This window comes from Leucoraja erinacea, chromosome 25 (genome assembly GCF_028641065.1).
Source record: "Leucoraja erinacea ecotype New England chromosome 25, Leri_hhj_1, whole genome shotgun sequence".
NCBI classification, from domain to species: Eukaryota; Metazoa; Chordata; class Chondrichthyes; order Rajiformes; family Rajidae; genus Leucoraja; species Leucoraja erinaceus.
The window spans coordinates 5,378,349-5,404,996 of NC_073401.1; the positions used below are offsets into that span (position 1 = coordinate 5,378,349).

At 39.4% G+C, this 26,648-nt stretch overlaps 1 protein-coding gene across 1 annotated transcript in view; it reads left to right on the forward strand.

The window, feature by feature from the left end:
- Window positions 1-7,888: 7,888 nt before the first annotated feature.
- The window catches only part of LOC129709314 (mediator of RNA polymerase II transcription subunit 13-like), a 215,513-nt gene continuing 196,753 nt past the window's right edge, over window positions 7,889-26,648 (forward strand). Inside the window, 2 exon segments of the mRNA XM_055655599.1 lie at window positions 7,889-8,114; window positions 9,240-9,477. Of these exon segments, the coding sequence (XP_055511574.1) occupies window positions 8,046-8,114; window positions 9,240-9,477 (307 nt within the window). The 5' untranslated portion in view covers window positions 7,889-8,045.

A 26,648-nucleotide genomic window follows, 5' to 3' on the forward strand; every position in this document is an offset into this window, starting at 1 on the left:
AGGGTCTGTTGAACCTTCGGAATATCTCCAGGGAGAGTACTATGCGATCCCCTGCCCAACGGCTCATGTCCCGCATTATTCGCCCTCCGATGCCGATCGCCCAGCAGTCCCTGGTGCCCAGGGTCCTACAGCCTGCTGCTGTCCAGCAACGGATTGCTCAGAAGCACGAAATCCAGCGCCGCTCGCACGACAAGTCCTGCCGCCCTCTATCCCCACTGCTGCCTGGCCAGGTCGTCCACTTGCAGACGTCTACCGGCTTTCCCCGACTAGCTACCGTGGTTGGGGTCGACGGCTCGCCTCGGTCCTACTTGGTGGACTTCGAGGGGACTATCTACCGGCGTAGCCGCCAGCACCTGTTGGCGGTCAACGAGCCTAAACCACCTCCGGCGGTTCCGTATGCCCCTCCATCGCGCGTCGAGTCCTCCTCCACTAACTTACCTTCTGTCCGCTGCATGCCCCGGTCGGTCCGCTTGCCTCAGTCTCCTCCCTCTGCTCTTCCAGGGTTCGCCTCTCCGGCCCGCTCACCCCCTGTCAGTTCTTCTCTCTCTCCGACTTCTGCTCATTCTGCCCCTTCTGTTTCACCTGGTTCACCTGCGCCTATCGGTTCTCCTTTCAAGCCGGTGTCTCCACCAGCCTTCTCTTTCCCTCCTGTTCCTGCTCCTCCTCCTCCTCCTCCTCTTTTTTCGGGTGGGGAGGGTGAGGGTGCTGTGCGCACTCGCTCGGGTCGGATTGTTAAACCTCCGGCTCGCTACGGAGACTTTGTGTAGCTTTGCAGGTACTGTATAACCAACCTGCCATTGCCGTAACTTTGCTTAATTTGTAAGGGAAAGGATGTAGATGGTTTATGCATGCAACCTATAATGTAGCTACCTCATTAACCACGCCCCATCATATCAGTATAACTATGATATCCTCCCCGTGTTTCCTCCCACTTGGTCCCAGTATGCCTGAACGCTGGATGCAGTCAGTGCTGGGACGTGTGTGCCATGTGCTTTAATAAACGCTTTAGTAAAGGTTACAGTGTGTCAGACTAAGCACCTTTACAATAGGATTTGAAGAAAACATGCAAATAAATGCAAGAATGGCAAAGACAGATGAGAAGAATGAGTCCCTGTCCACTCCTCTGCTTCACTAATGCTATGGCATGATGTGCACTTCCATCTGTTACAGTAGAAAAATCACAGACACTTCATGGTTTTCTTCCAAAAAAAAACATTGTCAGCTTTTGGTGTAAAGTTACAAAATAATTGCAAATATTTACTGTTAGTATATTGTGACGTTTCATGAATCCACCTGCTGATATTTAACTGAGATTTAGCCACCTAATTCTGTCATTTTGAAAGATAAATCTCTGTAGATATCTGATGAGTTGGTCAGCATTCAGAGTCTGTCAGACTCTAACAAGTAGAAGTAACAGTGGGCAGCGGTAGAGTTACTGCCTTAGAGCGCCAGAGATATGGGTTCAATCCTATCTACGGATGCATATGGAATTTGTACGTTCTCTCTGTGCACCCCGTGGGTTTTCTCCAGGTTTTCCGGCTTCCTCCCACTCTCTGAAGATGTACAGGGTTGTTGTACCTGTATAATCTGTAGTTAATTTGCTGTAGAAAATTTGCAAATTGCCCCTGGTGTGTAGGATAGTGTTAGTGTACTAGGTGATCACTGGTTGGCGCAGACTCGGTGGGCTGAACGGACTGTTTCCGCATTGTATCTCTAAAGTCGAAATTCTGAAGTCTAAAACATGCACTCATTAAATTAAATTTCTACATGCACAGGAAAATAATTTGGATATATGATTATTAAATTTGTTCTACACTCATTCCAAGTTTAGGAATGCACTGGGTCACAGCAGTATTAATAGATTATTCATGTAGATTTTTGTAAAGTTAGCAACTACTGAAATTGGCAGTAAAGCTATATTTTAAAACACCAAATTTATGATAATGTGAAATCTTTGCAATTAGTTTAGTTTAGAGATACAGCACGGAAACAAGCTCTTCAGCCCACCGAGTCCGCACCGACCAGCGATCCCACACTAACACTATCCTGTACACACTAGGGACAATTTTACATTCATACCAAGCCAATTAACCTACAAACCTGTGCATCTTTGGAGTATGGGAGGAAACCGAAAATCTCGGAGAAAACCCACACTGGTCACGGGGAGAACGTACAAACACCGTACAGACGGCACCCGTAGTCAGGTTCGAACCCGGGTCCCTGGCGCTGTAAGCGCTGTAAGGTAGCAACTCTACCGCTGCACCACCATGCCACATGTCAATTGTCTTCTTAAGGTGATGTAAGTAATGACCAGCAGGCCCAATCTTCCTCTCACCCACTTTACTGTTACACCATGAACCCCCTCTCTCATCAACTCCCTTGTCCCCTTCCAGCCACCGACTCTTATCTCCTAAACCCTCATCTACTGTAATTCCCGTCTTTATTTTTGGTGTTACATTTCATTTTATTTACATAACCTTATAGTAAAGTTAAATTGTCACCAACAACATGATAAAGAATTCTGTGAAGAGTTTTTCAGCAACATTACTCCTGTCCAGAACAATAATTATTGGAATTTAAATGTTTTTTGATCTGACCAAATTGAGAATGACCAATATTTTCAACAATGAGAAGAAATATAATTCTTATGAATAAGTATCACCAAGTCAAGTACTGCTCAGTCAAATAGTCTTCAAAGATTTTGCATACTATTAACAATATCTGCACACACTTGCACCTAAATCTTGTGCACCATTGTAAAGTATAATTGGACTAATGTATACTGTTGTGTAACACTGAACAGGGCGAATAAAGTAGATTATTGCATTGTACTTCAAATATGATGCAGCTATGTATTCAGAGGTTAAAGAAGGTAGTCTGTAGCAAAACCACTCAACAGAATTTTGCAAACTATCCAAACTATCTTAAGAGCAAGACATGTTTATCCAAAAACAGTCATTTCACAGTGGCAGTCGAAGCTTTCTGTTTGTGTATAACTGAACTTGGTTTTCCTGGAAGCTGCTTCACTTTTCTTGATAAATGATTATTAATTTCCTAATGTGGTGCTCTGATAAATGTACTAAAATATGTGGGTCTACTATAGTTATGATTTACATTGTAGACATTTCAGAATCTGTGCAAGCATTTTAATGTTTGCTGAATAGATGAACAGATTTAAAGTATGTTTACAATGAATATGATTTGTTGCATGACTCAATTTGGCTCAATTTGGCTTTGTTTCATGTTGTGTAAAACCATTGTGACATAAAACCCCTATTATACAAGTTAAAGACATCAATAAAGCAACATGCAAAGTATGCAAATATTTACAATTAATAAAACACTTGACTGCTAGTACCAATAATTTGAAGTGAGTGCATGCATCATAGTTCTGAGCAGTAGTCCCTCCCAGTATTCATATTACGAAAACATTTGTTTTCATACATATGCACCAGCAAACGTTTGTGATGAATTTTGTCTCAATGTTACAAAGCAGCGTCCTTTAGACCTGATTATATTTTTAGGAAAAAAAAATCACCTTATATTATTTATTGTACTGAAAAAAATACTAATGGACTCCTCAAATTATTAAACTACCATCATTTTTATCTATTGACAGTGATGAAGTACTAGATATCAATAATGCCAACATGTTCAAAATTAATCTAAAGACCATTCTGACAAGGCTATCGGTAGAAATGTAGAACAGAAATATTAATACAGGTACAGCAATCTTAAGACCATGCATGTGAAATGTCTATAGAAGGCAATGTTTTAAAGTAAGTAATTTTAAAACATAAATTTTATTTTATCCTGCAATTGGATACAAAAATAGGCTATTTGGCACTTAAAGATTAATTATTCGCCTATAGTTATATTTTATTTAGTGGAATTAAACAACAGCTATTACTATCACTGCATGATGGATGATTAACCTCAGTTATTTCACATCTAATATAAAAATCTTTATTTTACAGGGTAAAAACCTGCAAAAATCTAATGAAAAATGTAATTTGTATCCAAATAAAAAACCAGGAATGGAAATACAATATTTCATTAAAAGTAATTGATTTCGGAAAAAAAACATTTCAACGTGCATTGCTACACGAGGGAAAAAACAACCAGGAGAAAAAAAATCTTGTTTTAATATTGTGCTTTTACTGTCATGTGGCCGGCCTATCTTTAGATTAATTGTCAAATAGCAATAGCATCGGAAACAATTGAAGCAATATGCTGTGACTGATTACTAGTTTTATTATAGCTGTTGTTGAAAATATTTCTGGATGAGCAATCACAAATCCATTTTGAGAGAGCTGGAATATGTTGTTACAGATGTTTTTATTTAGTCTTATCAATATGTGTCACTTAAGAAAACTTGGTTGCAGTTTTAAATAACATCTGAAGGGAATCACACAACCTAAAAATTATCATGATAATACTTTCCTGAAATAAATTGCTATAATTTATCAGTCCCATGTCAATAAACCAAATGCGATCCTTTAATCTAGTTAAGTCCATTTGCGACATTAAACAATCCATTTTTAGACATTAAGAGAAAAATGAATAGCTGTTATATGATTTGGTTAAAGAATTTGTAATATGTTATAATTTGATAGAATGGCATATTCACAATTTGAGTATTAAAAAAAAGCTTGTAGGAGATGTGTGTTGGATTTAATGCAGAAACGGATTGCTAATTTTCCATGAATTTACACAATTTTATCAAGAAGCTGAAGCATCCTGACGTTGTATATCTGACCAAGTATCAATTATTGTTCAAGGCTGTGATGTGTCCACAACTATTCCTTTTAGTAATTTTTGCATGCGTTTTATCATTATGTTTGATATTTTTAGTTATGCAGAGTGAATGGAAGGTGCAAATACATAGAAATGTGAAGTAATATGGTGGCTAGGAACAGGCAAACAGCTGAGCTACAGTACATAATATTTACAAGCTGAAAAATATTCCAAAGCTAGCAAAAATAAGTAGCAACTTGGGGAAGTTATGATTCTATACATTATGGGCAATTGATAACCTGGATAACAGACTTTTTGCAGACATCCCATTTTTGTGTAATATGTTGAAAGATTAAACATAAATGTATTTTTAGATGAGTACATAGATTCAATACATTATAACACTGGCATCTATGCTAGCTTAGAATTTGGCAATAACCTAATGGCAAAAAGCAAAGGTCAGCACCATAATTACATAAAGTGTGTCTTTCTGAAATTAATTTCTGCTGCAAAGCTTAATATTGTCATCAATTATGGGAAATGCATCAATTAAAAAATGAATTAAGAGATTTTTTCTTTTTAAAGTATCCTTTCTTTTGTAAATCCCCTTGTGCCATATATTATTCCTCTCTTGAAAAAATTGGCAGTTTATCTTTTCCAAGGCATCTGCCGATGCCACTGTGTAAATGCCTCCTAAGAAATTAATGAAATTAGGTTGAAGAGATTTTCTCTTTCATATTATTCTTCCCATTGAAGAAAACTGCCGAGCCTAAGTACTGTTAGGTTTAAAAACTATTTGAAATAAATATTTACAAATTTGAAAGTCCCTCGTTAAAACTTGAAATAATTTGGGCTCAGGATAGTTCCATGAAAGGTTACATGAAAGATTACCTGGAATACCTTTCACTTATTTCATAAATTACTTTTAGGAATTATTTGGTTAAAAAAAAATAAACTAGGTTCCACTTCTGTGAAAGATGTTATCGATAAAAGTCTGGAAAATTTAGACCTATTACCTTCAGTTAATTCAATTTTCTTGTTGGTTTAAATTGATTGAAATAAATGTTAAGGACAGTACTTAGTCTTTCCCTGGAGTCATCAAATATCAGGGAGTGTCCTCGTTAATATGTTGAGTCGGAGAGATTCCCCCATTGCAGAAGTGTCTCCTGCTGATATTTTTGGCTGAGTCCAGGTTATATGTTTGGCTGTTTATTTATTTTGTTCATTTACACACTATCAACTGTGATCCCAGAAATCATTATTTATGTTCAGTTTCAACAAATTGGGTATCATCTTCATTTAGTGATTTATAGAATGTAATTAAAGACATAAAATAGATGTAAAATTCTGATAAATGCTAGAATATCTCACTGCAATCATTGTGAATGGCTTAAAAGTGAAATAGAGCAAGATAAATGTGGAGTTAAAAGGAAAGATGCCCCTTGTTGACCTTCACATGGGAGACTTTCAACCAATTTACGGTTTTAATGGATGACAACCATAATAGTGCAAACAAATAACCCAGTTAACACTATTGTGGGCTGTAATTAAATTCTGAAGGAGGACATTTTTTAATGAATTTATCAGATAATGACTAGGGGTAGATTTAAACTGAGTGCAAAATTACTTCAGTCTTTGGAAAAATAAGAGGCGCAAACCTCTTGCAAAGCTTAATATTGTCATCAATTATGGGAAATGCCTCAATGAATTAAGAGATTTTCTCTTTTTAAAGTATCCTTTCTTTTACAAATCTCCTTGTGCCATATATTATTCCTCTGCTTGAAAAAATTGGCAGTGATGTAATAAAAAGTGCTTTTTTAAATTGTGATTATTTTTTAATTAAAAGTTTGTTAATATCTCACCTTATGTTTTTTTTTCCCCCTAAATGGTTTTGCTGTCAATGTTAGCACAGATGAGCCAGGCCAGGGTGTTGTGTGTTTGTGTGTGTGTTGTGTGTGTTGAGTGAGTGTGTGTGTGTGTTGTGTGTGTTGAGTGAGTGTGTGTGTGTGTGTGTTGAGTGAGTGTGTGTGTGTGTGTGTGTGTGTGTGTGTGTGTGTGTGTGTGTTGAGTGAGTGTGTGTGTGTGTTGTGTGTGTGTGTGTGTGTTGTTGTGTGTTGAGTGTTGTGTGTGTGTGTTGTGTGTGTTGAGTGAGTGTGTGTGTGTGTTGTGTGTGTTGTGTGTGTGTGTGTGTGTGTGTGTGTGTGTGTGTGTGTGTGTGAGTGAGTGTGTGTGTGTGTGTGTGTTGAGTGAGTGTGTGTGTGTGTGTTGTGTGTGTGTGTGTGTGAATGGCTGATTGAGGGGCGCTCAGCAGCGCCACCAGCGGGCCGGCCTCGCGTCCTGAGGCGGCCGGCGGCCGACGTTAGCCTCGGTGCTGGGGAAGGGGAAGGGGAAGGCAAGGGAAAGGGGGCGGAGGAAAGGAAGGGAAAGGGAAGGGAGAGCGCGGCCTTCTCCATGTGACGGCGGGGCGGCCAATCCTTGGCGGGGGAAACGGCGAGCGCCTCCTCGCTGTCGCCATTACGCCGTGTGTGTGTGTGTGTGTGTGTAAGTGAGTGAGAGAGAGAGAGTGTCTGTGTATTAGAGAGAGAGAGAGAGTGAATGAATGTGTGAGGAGAGAGGGAGCAGCTCAACCCCAGCCACAGCCAAGAGAGAGAGAGAGAGACAACAGAAGCAGCAGCAGACAGACAGACAGACAGAAGCTTCAGCCTGCAACGGCGGCAGCAGCAGCAGCGGCGGCGGCCAACACCGGATTCCTTTCATTTTTATTATTATTATTACCACCATCATCATTAACGTGTGTGTGAACGGACGCAGAAGACAACGCCACTCTTGTGCGTGGAAGGAAAAAAGAAAAAAAATATATATATATACCATTAAACCTCTGGGAGCCTCCTGAATTAAAGCGGACAGCCTCTGGGCGGACGTCACCTTCTTCCATCGCTGAGGAGATTTTTTTTTTCTACCTTATAATTTTTTCACCACAGAAAAATATTTATTTCTCGTTCTTTTGCCTGTGTGTCCGCGTGAGGAGGAGGTGGAGGCGCTGGGGGTCTGAATTTATTATTTTTAAACTTCTACACGTCTCCCCCCCCTACCCCCTACCCCCCCACCACACAACCCCTCTCCTCCCTCCCCACCCCCCCCCCCCCTTCCCTCCCTCCTTCCTCCTCCTCCTCCCTCCCTTCCTCCCTCCTTCCTCCTTGGACCTCGTCTACATATTTATTTGATTTTTTTATTGTCGTTGCAAAAAAAAAAAAAAAGCAAGACGGGATCTTTAATTCGACCTCCGGAGAGAAAGTCATGCACGGAGCATGACTGCAGCAAACTGGGTGGCCAACGGTGCTAGCTTGGAGGACTGCCATTCGAATTTATTCTCTCTGGTGAGTGGAGTGAGTGAGTGAGTGAGTGAGAGAGTGCTGGAGAGAGAAAGAGGGGCCTAAGGCTGTGTGGGAGCAGCCATTTTCTGCTAATGCTTTAGCATAACCGTTTACATGGCCTTATTTTCCTGTCTGGAGTTTATTCCCCAGCCCACCCCTCCTCCTCCTCTTCTCTCCCTTCTCCTCCTCCTCCTTGCTCCTCTATTTTTGATGCTCACGCCCCTCCTCCTCCTCCTACTTCCATCCTCCCCTCCCTCCCTCCTTCCCTAAAAAAAAATAGCCTCCACTACGTATTGCACATTATTATTTTTTTCCCCCTTAACAGTGCTGGAAGCTTTTAATCCACCATCTTGAAGTGGAAAAATGTCTGCATATTTCAAGCCGAATTAAAGCGTGCTCTTTTTCTTTATCAATTAAAAAGAAAGGGGGTGGTGGTAGCGAGAGTTTAAACGCAATCTAGATGCAACTGATGCTCTTTGGCGTTTATAGGGCAATTATTCTCTTTTTTTATTCTCCTGCGCCCCCCCTCCCGTCTTTACATTTTCCGGTGCGCGTATTCTCTTTTTAAATACTGTCTGTAGTAATAAATCATATCACTTCTCCGAAGTTTTTAATTGTAAACACTTTTTGCTGCAGTCATTCACTGGTTTAATACGATGCATTCTTTAATGTTTTAAAGTATTTTAAAAATCTTGACACACTGATGATTAAACCGCTTAAAACATTCACAATGTCATCTAATTTGCAGATAGTGTTAAACAGTAAAAATGTTTTAAACATATTCATGATAATACATTTGGTATTTTTCCAGTGAAGATGTTGCGTTATATTACACTATACACTTCGCATCCATTATATAAACTATCAATTGCTGATCAAAGTATATTAAGTAACTATCGTGAGTTGCTTGACAATGACAATGTTGTTTTTTCGGACATTCATATGTTGTAATTGATTATGGTTGTAATGGTATGGACTTGCAGTCAGGATGATCCTGTCATATTACGTATTGTTGCAAAGTTCATATTATTCTTGTAACCATGTTTTGAAATGACACAATTAATAGTTTTTGCTCTGAAAGATGATTGTACACTTTTCTTGAGACGTTTTTGAAATCTTTCTCAACAGGCTGAATTAACTGGCATCAAATGGCGTAGGTACAGTTTCCAGGGACTTGGGAGCTGTGGTCCCATCATCTCAGCACCAGCTCAGGATGATCCTATTTTGCAGACCTTTATTAGATGTCTACAGGCCAATCTGCTGTGTGTATGGCGACGAGATGTGAGACCTGAAGCCAAGGAATTGTGGATTTACTGGTGGGGAGAGGAGCCAAATCTTGTTGATATAATTCATCATGAATTACGAGGTGAGTTGCATCTTCTTTCTTTTATAATGAAACAGTTGAGGTGGAGCAGGCGTTTACCTGATTGATGACTCTTTTTCAGGCTTGCACTGATATTTTGAAGATTCATGTATGATGGATGAATTCGTGGACAATATTTTTTTATTGTAAAGCTGTGTTGACTTTTATTTGACATTTTCATGCTTGACTCTAAAAATGGTGTATGACTATTAATTGCAGAGTTTTATCAGTAATATATTGAATAAGATTTTCACTGATTTTCTGGAAATGGGAGGAACCTTCAATAGAACTGTTCAGGGACCGTTGGTCGCAATATCAGTAATTGACTTTGTTCTTGTTTTGCGTTTTTTGAAATTAAATTGAAAATGTGTGCAGAAACCTTTCCCACTCACCTGCGGAAGCTCTTGTTGATTCTAGTGTGGTGGATATTTTTGGTGCTTTGTGTTCAGATAGAGATGCATTGTTTTAAGTGGCTGGTGTTTTACAGCCTTTGGCCTCTGGAAAGCTCCAGAGGGGCCTTCTGCAAGGTAATTTGACTCTGTCAGCAGGATAGTTGTATACTATTTACCGAGGGAATTCTTGGAATTCCTAACTATTCTCTTCAACATTTCAGATTGTCTTCCACATTATAAATGCTTCTGTATTAAATCATGTAAATTGTTTACTTGTTGCTGCATCTTGTAGTGTTTGAACACCAGATATACTATTATATTTTATGGAAATACAAAATTGCTTTTTCACATGGAAAGACAAGTAAATTGAGTAGGAACTTGGTCTGCACAGTAAAAAATTTATGGATAGTGAATTTAGCAGCCTGGAAACGCATTTCAGCTGTTGTGGAGCCCCCTTACTATGAGATCAAACACTTAGCAAGAAACTTGTGGGGGATGATGTGGTCGACAACAGCTGTGAATTTATTTTGTAGCGCCAGGCCATGGCTGTGGATTTTTGCTTGTTTCTTGCACACTGATGAGAAATAGTAACGTGATGTAAAATAAAATCGAAATGTAATTTTGTTGAGTATCCTGCATTGTAACAAGCCAGTGAATTATTTTGCCTGTTGCAAGAGGTTTTATAAGGAGTACTATGGCACATGTTGCAGTCACATGCCAAAACTAAGAACTGGTTTGGAAAAGCTATTAATCAGAACCTTGGAAACAGGTCTGTGATCTCATCTGTCCTCTATTTAATATATTTTGGTAAATTGTTTGAGTTTTGGCTTCTATTACTTTACCTTTCTGTCATTATGTTGTACTTTATGAACATAGATGACACTTGATTTTGTGGACATTAACTGTAGATTGGTAGTTTAAAAAAAAAAATGGCTTCAGTGCCAAAATGAAATACAGTTTCCAGTTATAGTTCTGTGTGTGGTTAAATCTTTTTTCTGGAACTTTCTGTTAAAGAATATAGATACCATCCAAGTTTTTACATGAATTGAAAATTGCCAGGATAATTTTGAAATGAAGGTAGTAGTTAATGCATTAACAACTTTTTTAGTGTACCTTTATCTACTAGGTATTGTGATATTATAGTCAGAAGCCAGATGAAATACTTTGAATTGAAGATTAGGACTCTGCAATGCTAACTGTTCTATGATGGGAATTAAGTAGAAATAGCAAAACCACAAACTTTGCTCTGATACGCAATGTGTCACCAGGCCAATGCTGATGTAAGCATTTTGCAGTTGAGGAATTTTTTAGTCTTCTAATGTGGCTGAGCTGGGTCACATTAATATCGGCATTTAAAAAATATTTACCTTGCTTTTTATTTAACTGGCATTTTCTTTATACTAACACATGTGAAAATATTAAGCTTTTTTTTAATTTCTTGGTTTTGTATGTGAGCAAGGCACACGCCTTTGAAATGAAAGCATGAATGAATAAGTTTTGATTCTTCGACCTGAACTTTGTTCTTTATATCTTATCTTTAAAAGATTAAATGTCAGTGACGTTGTGTATTGACGTTTTCTTAATCAAGGAAACTGATGCTGTTTGTTTATCAAATTGAGTTACTTACAGTACCTTGAAATTGGGTGTTGAGTATTTTCTTGCCGCTTTAGTTAAAAATATTAGACTATTTGGAAGGCTTTTATTAATTTGGTTCTGTTTTTGGATTAGTTGGATTGAGTCTTGTACTTGCTGTGATGATTTTCCTGTTTTCTTGGTTCATTATTTTCAAACAGTAAAAACTTATTATTCATGAAGTTAGAGAATTGCAAAGTTTTTTTTTGTAAACTTAAACAGTAATATTGCATTAGTGAAATAATTTGTTGCCCTGCTTGTCAGACATCTTCCCACATTGGATAAAGATTTGAAATAGTCTTGGAAAAAAAAGTTTAATATGTTTGAAGTTGGAGACACTATTTAGTCGCTTTGAGGAGCTGAATTAAGATGCATGGCCATAATGAAATGCCATTGTAGCTGCTCATTGTGGGTGGAGTTTGTTTTAAGGATGCAGAACTGTAAGTGTATTGTCTGAATGTGCAGTCTGTTTCATTTCGATTCAGACTAAAAGGCACTACAGGGGTCATGGGGATAGCTGCAGGTATTACGTGCTATTTAAGTGAAATCATGACAGCTTCAACTATAGCAAAATGTGCAAATTGATTTAAAACTATTTTAAATCCAACCTTTGTTTCGTGAGTGAGGATTTTGAGCTTTCATGAAAACTATAATTTAATCTGAGTTTTTATATTGAAGATAAAGTAAATGGCAAAATAAAGTTTGGGGATTTGCCCCACCCATTCTAAAGTGAAACGAGAAACCCCAGTGAATAATATTGGAATTGATGAGAGTTTGCTTGCCTTCATATTGCATTCAGCAGGGCATCACTGTTCCGTCATCACTGTTGATCCTTTTACTTTTTTATTCCCTTTCCATTTGAATGTTGCGGCATTGGAAGCAGCCACTAACTGCTGCAGAGGCCTTGCAGGCTCAGACTTGTGCTTCCCTTTCAATCACTGCTTTCTGAGCTCTTATGGTGCCCACCATTCCATTGGCATTTGTTGTGTTGCCCACCGGCAGAAGTCTCACAACCTTTTGATAATAATGTTCTTGCATATTTGAATTGTATTTGCTATCATTTTCTTTCTTGCTTTTTGTTTTGGTCATTTCTCGTTCATTTTTAAATATTAATCAAGCTATACAATCTTAACAATTGTTTCCCCACAAGCTGATTAAAAACATGTTGATTATAATATTTTACCTTGAAACATAGGCAGTTGGTTCATGGTTTACAAACATTATGTTGTGAGAGAAATGTTTAGAAGCTATTAGAATTTATACAGTTTTCCAACCCAGAAAATTAGGTACACAGTAAGTGTTCAGACCACACAATCCAGACATGAACTTGTAGTCATTGCTCCAGGCTAAATTTGGGAGAATTATACTACAGACATTGGAAGATTGAGTGATACATCTAATTATGCAATATCAAATTTATGAATTTTATTTAGCATATTGTATTATTTGCTGGCGTGTGTATGATTGCTTGCTGGGGGAGAATACATTGGCTAACGGTGATTTGCAGCTACACTGACTAGATTCTGCAATCTGATGTTATGTCCTTGCAGGAAGATAGCATCTGTTGTGTCACAGTATGACAACTTACCTTTCAAAGTACTTTCATAGTGCCACCTGCAGGAATATCAAGTACTGCAGGTGTTTGAGTTTTCAATAGTCTCAAAAATGATTTTTATAAAAGATTTGGATTGGTTACCTTGCACCATAAATTTGCTATATCCGTATCCATTTTGGCAGCAATTTTAGTGTAGGCGGAATGAACAATAACTATGTACATTTCACTATTTTCTTAGCTGTTAAAGATGTAATTCAGTTGATGCATTAACCCAAATATTACTATCTGTTTTGCATTCTTTTGCATTTATTTTTTTTGTTCCTAACATATATCGAAGGTTGGTTAACCTAGACAGATAACTAATGGTGCCTATTTGTATTTCTATTGCCTCTAGTACAGAAACGCATTCAAAGTGGTTATAGCATTATTGAATAAAGAAAAATGAGACCTGGACTGATGGGCAAAGCTTTCGTCAAATAGTTGGGATTTAGGGGTCAGCAGCATATCCTAAAGCACAGGGTTTGGACAAGTGAAAGGAGGTCATTAGTGCTGAAATTCTTAAATTTGGGTTATACGTGGTCATACTTGGAGGAAGGTGGATTTTGGTGATTATGTAGCTGGAAAGGCTTGAAGTGGGTGAAGACTATAAAATGTGACCATAATTTTCTGCATTTCCAGTGTTCAAAGATTAGTTTCTAAAATGCTGACTCAAATTTTGAGAGTTTTAAATGTTATCTGCTGCTCAAACATTCAGAAATAAGTTAATGGACAAAAATGCTGGAGAAACTCAGCGGGTGAGGCAGCATCTTTGGAGTGAAGGAAATAGGCAACGTTTCGGGCCGAAACCCTGCCTATTTCCTTCGCTCCATAGATGCTGTCTCGCCCGCTGAGTTTCTCCAGCATTTTTGTCTACCTTTGGTTTTCCAGCATCTGCAGTTCCTCCTTAAACATTCAGAAATAAGTTGTTTTGTTGTTAGTGGAAAAGCTTTTTGTGATCGCATAATGGTTGCCTATTCTGATGGTTAGGTATTGCAAAAATTTAGAATATTGTTTCAATTTGTTCAGCAGCTGAAACTAAAGGGAATCCCCAGTGATTTGTTGCTGAATTTTGTTTTCTAAATAGAAGTTTATTTTTGTTATCTATCTACTGAAGCAGTATTCCTTGGTTTGTAATAGTTTTCAAGAATTGTTTCACACTTTAGGGTAGTAATTAGCTCTTGCGTTATTTACTGTTTTGGGGGCTCGCTATAAATGAATGAAACGGGCTATGTTGGTGCAGTATTGTGGGGATGTCAGTTTCTATGATGTTGAACACATTGCCTACGTCCAGATTAATCTGCAGGATTGTCGCTTTTTTGTTGGCTGAACTACATGTTGAAGCTAATTCAATAAGTCATGTCGTGGATTATAGAGCTGTAGTAATTTTTCAGTTTCTGTGAAGGATTTTATTTTCGCCCAATAAAAACACATCTAACCCATAGTCCATAAAGTAATGTTTCCCAATGCTCTGCCAATACTTTGACACAGCATTAGCAATGAGAAAAACAGTGTTTCATTTTTTTTATGGGGGAGCATTTTGCCTTCCTTCACAGAGAAAGCAATGAGAACAGCGTTTGCAAAATGATTCCTAAAGTGCTGTGCGTTGTGTTGTGGACACCCCACTACTTTTTTTTGTTTAGATTTAGATGCTTTCAGAGAGCGCATGTTATTTTCACCACATAAATAATAGTGCAAAGCCTTGACTTTATTAATAGCAATTGTTGCAAGTTTCAGGAATGTCTTCGCATTATTGTGGCAAATCATGGACGTGATGACCTGATTGATAGTGTATTTTAAAAAAATTACTTGTTCCCTTATGACAAATGTTCTGCATTATAGTAAATCATAGGCTTAAAATTAGTCGATGAGGTAATGCATTATTTCGATCCACAAGACCTTCCTTGACAAAACAATAATTATCCTTTACTCTGGCATCTTTTATTCGCGTTTCTTGTCACTTTTCCCTTAACTCAAATATTTGTGAAACATAATCTTTTAACTGCAGGAATAGATACATCTTGTTGAAATAATCATTCTATTGTTTTGATGGTCGACTCTTTAAATATTGAATCGTATGTTGTATGCAACTGCTTAAACACCATTCACAAAACTGTGGAAACGGTTCTAGTTCTGTTTAAAGAGGTGCATGCTCAAGGTTTTTTGAACATTTAAAAAATGCATCTTTGAAATAAGCTACATTTTGGTATATTGTTGATTTCCGCATGGTGAACAAGCTTGCATTGTATTGACTGTGTTTAAAAACTGCATTTTGGAGATTGTTGATCATTCAGGAGACAAATAACAATGCTTTGTAAGAAGGAAACATTGCAAATACAAATAAACAACTGCTACTTATTTAAACCTTAATGTGCAGTTTCTTTGTCTTGCAGAGTCAATAATCAGTCTGTTAAATTGTGATTTGCCAACCCACATCAGAATTATGCTTGTCTGATCCTTTATTTTGATTCTCTAATTTGATTGTGCAATGTGCTCATTCTTTTTTGATTTTTGTCGTGTGCTTACGATGGACTACTGACACAAGGAAAATTGTAAATTTGGATTGTACAAAAACTCTGCTTCCTGCAGTATAATTTTATCTGGTTGATTAGCGAAACTGCTGATTTTATTTTGATAGGGTAATATTGCCCAGGGCACTGGGATACAATGACTACCTTTTCTATAGTTTGCTCAGCACAAAAGTCGTAATGTCTCATTCTTATCTTTTCTCAACCCTTCCCATCACCATGTCGCCTCCTTCCCTATTTTCAACAAACCATTGTCTGCAAAACTCCTTGCTGCTGGTAATAATTACTTGGTGTGAAATTGACATGTATTTCACTCTGAGAGGAATGAATTGGGCTACTCTTTTGCCCAGAGTAGGGGAATCGAGAACCGGAAGACATGGGTATTTAGGGTGAGGAGGGAAAGAATTAAGAGAAACACGAGGGGCAGCTTTGTATATGCAAAAGTTACTAGGTGTTTGGAACAAGCCGCCAAATGAGGTAATTGAGGCGGGTACTATCCCAATGTTTCAAAATACATTTGGACAGGTACATGGATAGGATAGGTTGTGAGGGACATGGGCCAAAAGCAGGCAGGTGGGACTAGTGCAAATGGGGCATATTGGTTAGCGTGGGCATGGTGGGCCAAGGAGCCCATTACCACACAGTATGACTGAAGTGCAGCAATCCTCGTGACGTGTTCTATGTTCATTTTGCTTATAGTTCTATATTTTTCCCTTTAAATGATGCTAAATTTAATTTATTATGCCCTTTAACATTAGCTATAAGTTTCTTATCAACGAACAGTTCTAGTGATCAAAATTAAATCCAAGTGTTAGGGCTGATGGACTGGCATTTCTCAAATTATATGTTTTTTTTTCCAGTGGAATTACTTTGAACCCAACTGAAAAAGAACAAGGGTAAAAATATAAATAAACACAGCACTGACCAAGACTCTAGATTAAATTGCTGATGTGCTATACTTTAACATGTTTTTAGAATTTGTAAGAAAGGCTTTTTTTGGCACAAGGCTACTTGCACTTTAGTTTTAATTTGCTGAAAACGATATCTTAGACGATTCTGTGGATGTAAGATAACAAGTTTGAGCTGCGAACAGCTGGTATGCTAGACATAGTAGTTTTTATATGGTTTTCATCTGTCTAATTAAACCTGGTCCATGGTATGTAATTTGACTTTATTTTAAAACTAATATTTAACGCATACACATTCCGTAATCCATACATAAATTTTAATCCAAACTTTGAAAAATCACTTGAAGATGAACTGTACAATGTATACTTGAGAGTAAAACTGTGCTCATCTGACATTTGATTGTTCCTGTATCCTGATCATCTGGCATCTGCCTCATTCATTGGTCTGGAATGTGAGCCAGGGGTTTAGTCATAGAGAATTGAAATGGGCCATTCGCCCCAGCCTGTTCGCACCAACTATCCCTATTAATCTCGTCAAGACATCGTTTAAATGTTGTTAGTGAATTCCAGCACTTTTGTGGTGTACACCAGGAATTTGCCACTCTGGGTGAAAGTGTTCCATCTCGGGTTTCATTTAAATCCCTTGTCGCTTACCTTAAATCTTTGCCATTTACTTTTTTTTTCTCATCATCTGGTAATGCTAGTCATCAAGCAACATCCTGGTGAACCTCCTCTGGTACTTATCTAGTGCTATCACATTCTTCCTACAGTGAGGTGATTAAAGCTGCATGCAGTACTCCAGCTGATGTCATGATCAAAAATCAAACTGTTTTACACCTCAGAAGCCCCCTTTAGGGCATCCAAAGGCCCTGAAATGTTTGAGATTAGTCTAGACCTTCTACATAGGTTGATTTACTTGAGTTTAACAAGAATTGATACACAATAATTAATGTAGGCATCATCTATAGAAATCCATTGTGTAGCATTACAAAGATCAGATCTGGATTCAGTGATTTGAAGCTGTCGGAGGAAAGGTTTGTTGCTGCAATTTGACTGAAGAATTGTTTGGTGTGGAAAGGTTGGTATGGATGTGCTTGTATGTCTTTAGGACCCCATAATGTTGTGTTATTTAGTTTTATGGCACATATACAAGTATATGTGTCCCTCTAAATTTACAGAGTAGATTCTGCATTGTGCAACAGCAGTGAAGTAATAGCGGGTTGTCTAAGGGTGAATTATAGAAAAAGCATTGATCTAACTGTAAAGTACTATAGTTTAATTTTATGCGCATAGTGTGCAACGCTAAACACCACTAGTGTATTGAGGCACCCGAATACCTGCACCAAGAGAGCACTCCCAACTGTAACCAAACCAGTTTAGCATGGCTTCAAAGATGCCTATGTCAGGATTAGGTTTTACAGCTCCTTGAGTCATGTACATGTTACAATGTGGAATATAACGCCAGTAAACAGGCAGCACCGCAAATTGTTGAGGGCTTATTTTGCCTGCTTTTGTACCAAACAATAGAATATTTTGAAAAGCTGTGAATATATCTAGACATTGTGCTTAATTTTTGCTGCTGGATCCAGTGGCTCAATTTTTGTTCAACCCGTCTAGTAAAAATAATTTAGTTTGGAAATTTTGCAATCTTGTACGAGTAGAATAGATAAGTGTTGTGCCTTTTTAAACTGTCTGAACCTTGGTCTCTGCCTTCCTTACACCCTTCATTACTTCTATACTTGTTTTCTCTCTTTTTCGACTAAGGCATCTTATGATGTTCTTACCTCTCTTCGTGCGTAGCATATAATAAAATGAATCACAATTTTAGCCTGAAGGGTAGGCAGGAAAAATAAAATAGTTGACATTGCCTTGGTGTGATAACTTTTCCTTAGTATTTGGTTTGGGGGTGAGTGAAGGTGGGGAGAGTCTAATTTTAACTTGGCAAGGAGAGTGATCACATTTTCTTTAAACTGGGGAAGCTGGTGTGAATATTTATCTTTTGGTTTGGTGTTAACTGGATATATCCAGGCATAATTTTGATACACCATTGAATTCTTCAATAGATGATGCATGCCCACATTAATTATTTTGGTAATCAAAAATGCTGGTGCCTCACAGAACTCTAATTTGTTATTGTGTTCTTGGACTTCCTATCCAAACGCCCACAGACAGTTTGTTCTTGTACTTTGAGAAGGGAATTGGCTTCAGTAGCACGTTGCGTTGCTGGGAACTCAGTGCTATCCCTGCCCTGCTCGAGCACTACTACAAGGAATTGCTCGATTGCTCGGAATGGAAGGCTGCCCATGAGGATTGATGATGAGTGGGCCAGATATACCCACTTGTTGCAGAAATGTGAGATTCGGGGCTGCACGTGATTAGCTGCCAATGAGTAATCTCCAATTGAGAAACTGAATTTTGAATTATCGCTGTTAGATATGACTGAAGACTGTCTCCTCGTTGTTTGGCTGTTGAGCAATATTCATTCTAATGAGCTACTATCTTAGAGAAATTCATATGCACCAGTCTTTATCCTGTCACTTAATTGTTATATTGCATTACGAAACTGGTTGCATTTGTTTTCCAGCTGTTAGCTTTCGTTTCAAGATGTTTTGACATAATTGTGCTTGCATGTTGAGACTGCAGCGTGGATACAGTTAAATTGTAGTTTGAATTGCATTCCAGTGTGTGTGTGCTTTATTGAAAGGATTGTTGTGTAGGAAACGTCAAGGGAGAACGATATTCCATGGTAAATTAAGCTTCGAGAACATCCTCTGTATCTAGGATAATAGGAAATCAACCAGGACTTTTAAGCATGTCTTTGTGTCTTGAGTCATTTATGACGTTGACATTTTCGAATACTTTTTAGTGTTTCTTTTTGAAGCAATATTTTTGAAGCCAGAAGTACTGTTGAAACTTTTCCCGTAGCTGGATGCTGTCTGATCACCTAGCTGATCGTCATAGTCTGTGCATTGCTGTAAACTTATCACAACTGGATTTTAATTTTGACAGGTTATTACGTGACTGGAGGAAGCATGTCTGGTGCCGTACAATGTGGGGTGATGGGAAGGCTTTTGGAATGCGGGCACTCTTGTATACATGGTCATGAATGATTGTATGAGTGCACGTCTTGAACAAAATTGATTTGATATGTGAAAGCATCTTGTCATGTGAAGTGGACTGCAGGAAGTCTGCAGTTTTCTATTCAATGTGGAGTATTATGTGTCTGTGTATGAGGAACATCTGGTCTTTTGGACCTAGACTGCGGAGCAGAAAAATAACTTCCAGTTCCTCTGCCAGATCTCTGTCGGGAAGCTTCTGCTGAAGTATGTGAGCTAAATTTTGTTTTGCTTTGATGCACCTTTTAATCAAGTAGCCCACATAAATTTATGTTTCATTCTTGAATTTAAAAAAATTAAGTTTCAAATCTATAGTAAATATAAATAGCCATCACTGAAATAAATTAAAACGTTTGAGGACATTATGAAAATCAAAGAAATTCGAGATGTTGGAAATTTCAAGTATAAACAAAATGCTGGAAATTTGTTTTTATTATTTTCGCTGTCTAAAGAAAAGCGGTTAACGTTTCAGCATGAAGACCTGAAATCATAATTGGGGAAAGGGAAAAACAAATTTCAAATCGCAAATATTGAGGGAGGGATGGATTCTGTTAAGGGAATTAGTGCAGGAAGGAACTGCAGATGCTAGTTTAAACTGAAGATAGATACAAGAAGAAGACACAAAGCTGGAGTAACTCAGCAGGGCATGCAGCATCTCTGGAAGGAAGGAACAGGTGACGTTTCGGGTTGAGAACCTTCTGAAGAAGAAGGGTCTCGACTCGAAACGTCACCCGGTTCCTTCTCTCTGGGGGTGTTGCCTGTCGTGCCGAGTTACTCCAGGATTTTGTGTCTATCTTTGGGCAAAAGGAATACTTCTGTGCAAGATTTCCCAACCCAGGGGGTAAATTTTGCCTACCCAGGGGGTAAATTTGTTGATTCTGGATTTGTACATATTTTTTCTCATTGACTGACTGTGTTTGGTTCTGTTCATCATTAGTTCATGAATAAGTGAAATAGCATTGTTATGTACTATTAAAGTTGCCAGGGGTGAATGGGACAAAAGGTTGCCAAGTTAGAATGAGGCCTATGTAATTTTGATGTTTAAGGCTATCTGATTAATAGACTAATGAGAGTGGTTAGAAAACAAAGGGATGTGCTAAACCTGTGACATGCAGATCAGAGCTGTTGCTGATACGTGAAACAAAAAGGAAAGTGCTAGAAATGCCTAGCAAAAACAGGCAGAATCAGTGGATGGAAAAACACCGACAGCATCGCATTAGCAAAGGTACAGAAATGGCCAATTCTGATACAAAAAAAACTGATGGTGCTCAATTCAATACAGAGTCCCTTGGGCTGAAAATATGACCAACATGTGCCTGTGTGGAAGATGAGATGTTATTCGACAAGTTTATATTGGGCCTCATTGGAAACTGCAGGAGGCCACCGACAATCTGATGGCGGTCCCCCCACGCCGGGACCCCGTTGTTCTTCATGGCGATCCCCCAATGCTGGGACCCCAATTTCTTTCCCTCATCCCCCCCCCCCCCCCCCCCCCCCCCCCCCACACACTTATCGACTGCTGATCGCAGGTCAATTGCCATTGCAGGCAACTGAAAAATCATGTGTCATCCAGGTCGACTGTATGGAAATGCTTTGTAAAGTAGTAATCCAATCTGCACTTGTTTTCTCCAGTGTGGAGGCTACCATGTTATGAAAACTGCATTCAATTCACAAGATGGGAAGAAGTGAATCATTGTTTCACCTGGATGAAATACAATCTCTTGTACGAAGAAAATACATGATATATCCTTTGTGGGTGATGGGGAAACTGCTGTGGGAAGGGCAGTACAAGCAAGCAGTTCCCACCCCTCCTGCACTGTTACATTCTTAGGAAACCGTTTGTTTTGTATTACCCCCCCCAAAAAAATTTGAAGTCACATTGTGTGTATGTGTGTATTAAGAATAAATGTGTAGGAAGGAACTGCAAATGCTGGTTTACACCGAAGAAAGACACTAACTCAGTGGGACAGACAGCATCGTTGGAGAGAAGGAATCCCTTCTCTCCAGAGATGCTGCCTGTCCCACTGAGTTACTCCAGCATTTTGTGTCTTATCTTCTTGGGTGTTAAGAAATGCACGTTGAAAATATTTGATTTTTGATTTGTTTTCAGTGGTGCTTTTATTTTGCACGTGCGGAGTGCAAACGCACAGTGAAATTCTTTGCATACAATCAATCCAGTCGAGTATTGCCATACCTAAGCACCCACCCGATTAGCAAAGTGTACAGACATAGTCTATTGATCCCATGTGTAAGAGGCGGCATGTTTTGGTCTAAAGTCCAGTCCCTGCTCTAGGTATTATGAGCGGTGCCCACTCCAGCCAAGCCCAGAGCTGCTGTGGGCCTCCAGCCATCACCTACCCTTTGACGTCCCAGTTGACCTGCGAACTAACGTCACTCTCCTAACCTATCCATCTTTGTGCCCTGGGGGTGCCTCCAGCAGCAGACCTCGAGGATGCAGTAGGCCAGACCCCGGTTCCCTCTACCCTCCAACCCGCTTCACTCTTTGCTGGTCGCGTTTGTCATTGTCCGCCACTCCATCCTCTCGTTCATGAGAATGAGGAAGATGACTGAACTTTATTGCCTTCCCTTACAGTGGGAAACGTTGATTCAGCTGTATGGGGATATTTACGTTAAATTCTATTGTGTATTGTTTTTTTTTATTCTTATGGCTGTATAGTAACTCAAATCTCACTGTACCAATTGGTGCATGTGACAATAAATGTAACTTGAACTTGGATCGGCTTGGCGAGCTCACCCTTCCAGGCCTTGGTCAGCCGGTTTCCCTGGGTAGGGACTGGCTTGGTGGCTTCTCCCTGGAAGTTGTTGTCCCGGTCTTGCATTTGTCTGTGGGGACCGGCTTGGCCTTGGTGCTCTGGGAGTTTTGATGTAAAGGATATGTACGACAATATGTAGGAGGCCACATTAAGGGCACCAAAATAATAGTATAAGATTATGAGGAAGTATACGTGAATCTCTCTCTCATCTGGAAGAACTGTTGATGTCCTTGGATGGAGGTGAAGAAAGAGATGTAGGGATGGAGGGTAAATCAATGTTTGCAGGGGAAAGAGAAGGGATGACTGAACCAGGGAGTTACGGGCAGAGTAGTCCATGTGGAGAGTTGAAAGGCGTGGTGAGGGGAAAATGTGACTGCTGGTTGGATCACGTTATAGCTGGTGGAAGAATGATGTGCTGGATACCAAATGATGGGGTGAAATGTAAAGAACAAAGCAAGGTCTAACCCGGTTCTGTCTGCGGGCAGGTGGGGTGAGAGCATAAATGTGGGAAATAGAGGAATAAGGGTAAGGATTTAGTTGACCACAGTTGGGAGGGAAATGCGTTTCTTGAAGGAGGATCGTTCGGATAAACTGAAGTGGAAAGCCTCTAGAGAGAATGCAGTGGAGATGATGAAATTGAGAGAAAGGGATAGCGTTTTTCATAAGAGACAGGTTGGGACGAGGGACACAAAGCTGGAGTAACTCAGCGAGATGGGCAGCATCACTGGAGAGAAGGAATGGGCGCCGTTTCAGGACTAGACCCTTCTTCAGACGAAGTATACTGCAGGCAGATGTGGGAGTTGGTAAATTTAGTAATTATCAGTCAATAGTTTGTCTCCTGAGGGTGATAGAGAGATCAAGAAATGGCTGAAATGGTCAAAGCAAAATTGAGGGCAGCGTGGCAAAGTTGATTAAATTGATGAGACCTGCATGGGTGCAGAAAGCAGCGCCAATGCAGTTGTCATTGTAGTGGATAAAGAGTTGGATAATAGTGTTGGAGTAGGCTTAGTGCAAAGACATAGCCAATGAAAGAGACGGGCATAGCAAGGGGCTATGTGATGCTCATGGCTAATGTGGTGTGGGGGTGAAGGAGCAGTTATAGGTTGGACATCACAGGCGACTGGCTGCAGGGGAAGAGTGGCAGGACCCCCAACATTGTGCTGGGACCCTTGGCTGGGCAAAAGGGGGTGGTCGTTCCAAGTGAATTTACCCAGTACTTTGACTCTGAACAAATATCTGTAAACAACTCGTATTGCTCAGTGTTGTAGAGTAGAGGGATATAGGAGTACAAGTGCATGGTTTCTTGAAGGTCGAGTCACAGATAGATAAGGTGGTCAAAAAGGCTTTAGGCACTTTGGCCTTCATCTGTCAGAGTATTGAGTATAGAAGTTGGGAGGTCATGTTGCAGTTGTATAAGACGTTGGTGAGACCGAAACTTAGAATATTTTGGTCAGCTCTGGGCACCATGTTATGGGAAAGATATTGTCAAGCTTGAAAGGGTTCAGAAAAGATTTAAGAGGATGTTGCCAGGACTAGAGGGTGTGAGCTATAGGGAGAGGTTATGTAGGATGGGTCTCTAATCCTTGGAGCGTTGGAGGAAGAGGGGAGCTCTTATAGAAGTGTACAAAGTCATGAGAGGTATAGATTGGGTAGATGCACAGAGTCTTTTACCCACAATAGAGGAATCAAGGACCAGAGAACATAGGTTCAAGGTGAAGGTGAAACTATTTAATAGGAATCTGAGGGGTAACTTTTTCACACAGAGGGTGGTGGGTGTATGGAACAAGCTGCCAGAGAGGGTAATTGAGGCTGGGACTAGCCCATCGTTTAAGAAACAGTTGGACAGGTACATGGATAGGACAGATTTGGAGGGATATGGACCAAGCGCAGGCAAGTGGGATTAGGGTAGCTGGGACATTGTTGACCAGTGTGGGTATTTATTAAACTTTGTTATGGTTCGATCCTTAACGCAACTAGTTGGTACATACCTGTAACTTGTGCTTCCACAGTATTTGGGAATCACTTTAAGCCTGGGTTAATGAGTCAAGAGTAAGCAATATAAGAGTTATTTTGTGAGTGGTATTAAACTGTGTAACAATTGTGCCTGGTAAACATGGGTGCTGTGCAGTTTTTCCCCTGAGCAATTCCATATTAGAGACAAAGGTAGTTGGCACAGTCTGGGCTGGAACAACAAAGCTGCAGTGGATACAAGTAATAATAAATGGTTAATGTTATCTTATATGAATCTCTATCTTAAAAAAATTAGGATCTTAAAAACTTCTGGGAAAAATTGGTTTGTGCAATTTGTCTTATTATTGCCAAGCATGCAAAATTATTGCCCAGCTCTTCCATGCAGACCAAAATCTCTGTCTTTGCTGGTCCCATTCTGCCCATGTTTGACCCATATCCCTCTCGGCCTTTCCTGTCCAAATGTTTTTTAAATATCTGTTATCAATAGTAATGGCAAATCTGATATTTTGCATTTCCTCCTGGATTTTTTTACAGATATTCATTCGGTTGCACTGAAAACCAAGTGTAATTTATAGTATATTGTATCAGTTTTGTACATCGTTAGGATATAAAATGGAGGCAAATTTAATGTTTCTCCTTTTCTCCGTGTTATAGAAACTTACAAAATTCTTAAGGGGTTGGGCAGGCTAGATGCAGGAAGATTGCTCCCAATGTTGGGGAAGTCCAGGACAAGGGGTCACAGCTTAAGGATAAGGGAGAAATCCTTTAAAACTGAGATGAGAAGAACTTTTTTCACACAGAGAGTGGTGAATCTCTGGAACTCTCTGCCACAGAGGGTAGTTGAGGCCAGTTCATTGGCTATATTTAAGAGGAGTTAGATGTGGCCCTTGTGGCTAAGGGGATCAGAGGGTATGAAGAGAAGGCAGGTACGGGATACTGAGTTGGATGATCAGCCATGATCATATTGAATGGCGGTGCAGGCTCGAAGGGCCGAATGGCCTACTGCACCTAATTTCTATGTTTCTATTATTAGAACAAAACCAAACTTGAAATTCCAATGACTTTAATTTCTCCATTGAGGACGGTTTAGTTTAGAGATACGGCTATGATACAGGCTCTTCAGCACACTGAATCCACACTGATCATGATACCCCATTTTCTCATACACTCCCTATACACCAGGGGTAATTTACATATGCCAATTAACCTTAAAAAACTGCGTCTCTTTGGGATGTGGGAGGAAACCGGAGCGGTCACAGGGAGAACGTGTAAACTCCACGCAGGCACCCCCCCCCCCCCCGAGGTCAGGATGGAATCCGGGTCACTGGCGCTGTGAGGTTGCAGCTGCGCCACTGTGCTGCTCTTATCTGTATATCAAGTAGCATGAGAAAGTCCAACAGTGAGATATTTTAGCACTGTAGGACTAGCTTATCCTGAACCTGGCTTGTGCTTGTAGTCCCTACGCCCTTATCTTCCTGATGCAGAATGCTGAACAAACTCGTCGCTCTGCATGATGGCTCTACAATGTCCAAACCACACAAAAAACATAAACATCATGAATGGCTGTTAAAATTGTTAATCTAATTTTTTAATTTAAAAAAGTAAAACCTTATTAAACGGGAATTCAATCAAAATGGCACTCCGCTGTGGGAATAAAGGGCAGGAACGTTCTTTGCTCAATTCCCACAGCGCAGTGTCAGTGACGATTTTTGTTCTATTATAATTCAGCATTTCTGTATGAAGCTTTACAGCTCTAGTCTATGTTTAGCTGTCTGGATGTCCTTGACTAATCCAGCCAATGTGAAAAACTCAATAACGTTGTCATTCCTTGGCATGCCATTCCATGCATAATGCTGAGCGATGGATGAGCAATGATTCCCCCATCAGAATCATTACTCTGCTTTGGGGTCTAACCTAATTTCTGTGTTTGATTGCAAATCTACACAAAGTCTGAGGCCTCTTAAAACCAAAAGCGACTCACAAGCAGTTGCCAAGCACAATTCAGTCCATCATTTTGAGCAATGGACTTTTTTTTTTAAGGATGAATTAACGCTTGAGGACGAATTTACACTTGGGCTGGTTACTGTGAAATATTTACACTAATGTACTGCTTTTCAAAAAATGATTTTCAAAAGATAAAGTTTTAAATGATTTTCCTTGTTTTGTTAGATAAGCTTGCAAGTGTAGAAAATCTAGGTTATGTGAATTTTTTTTGTTGTTGAAATAAACTATTGCAATTTTCTGAGCACATTTTTTTTCTTC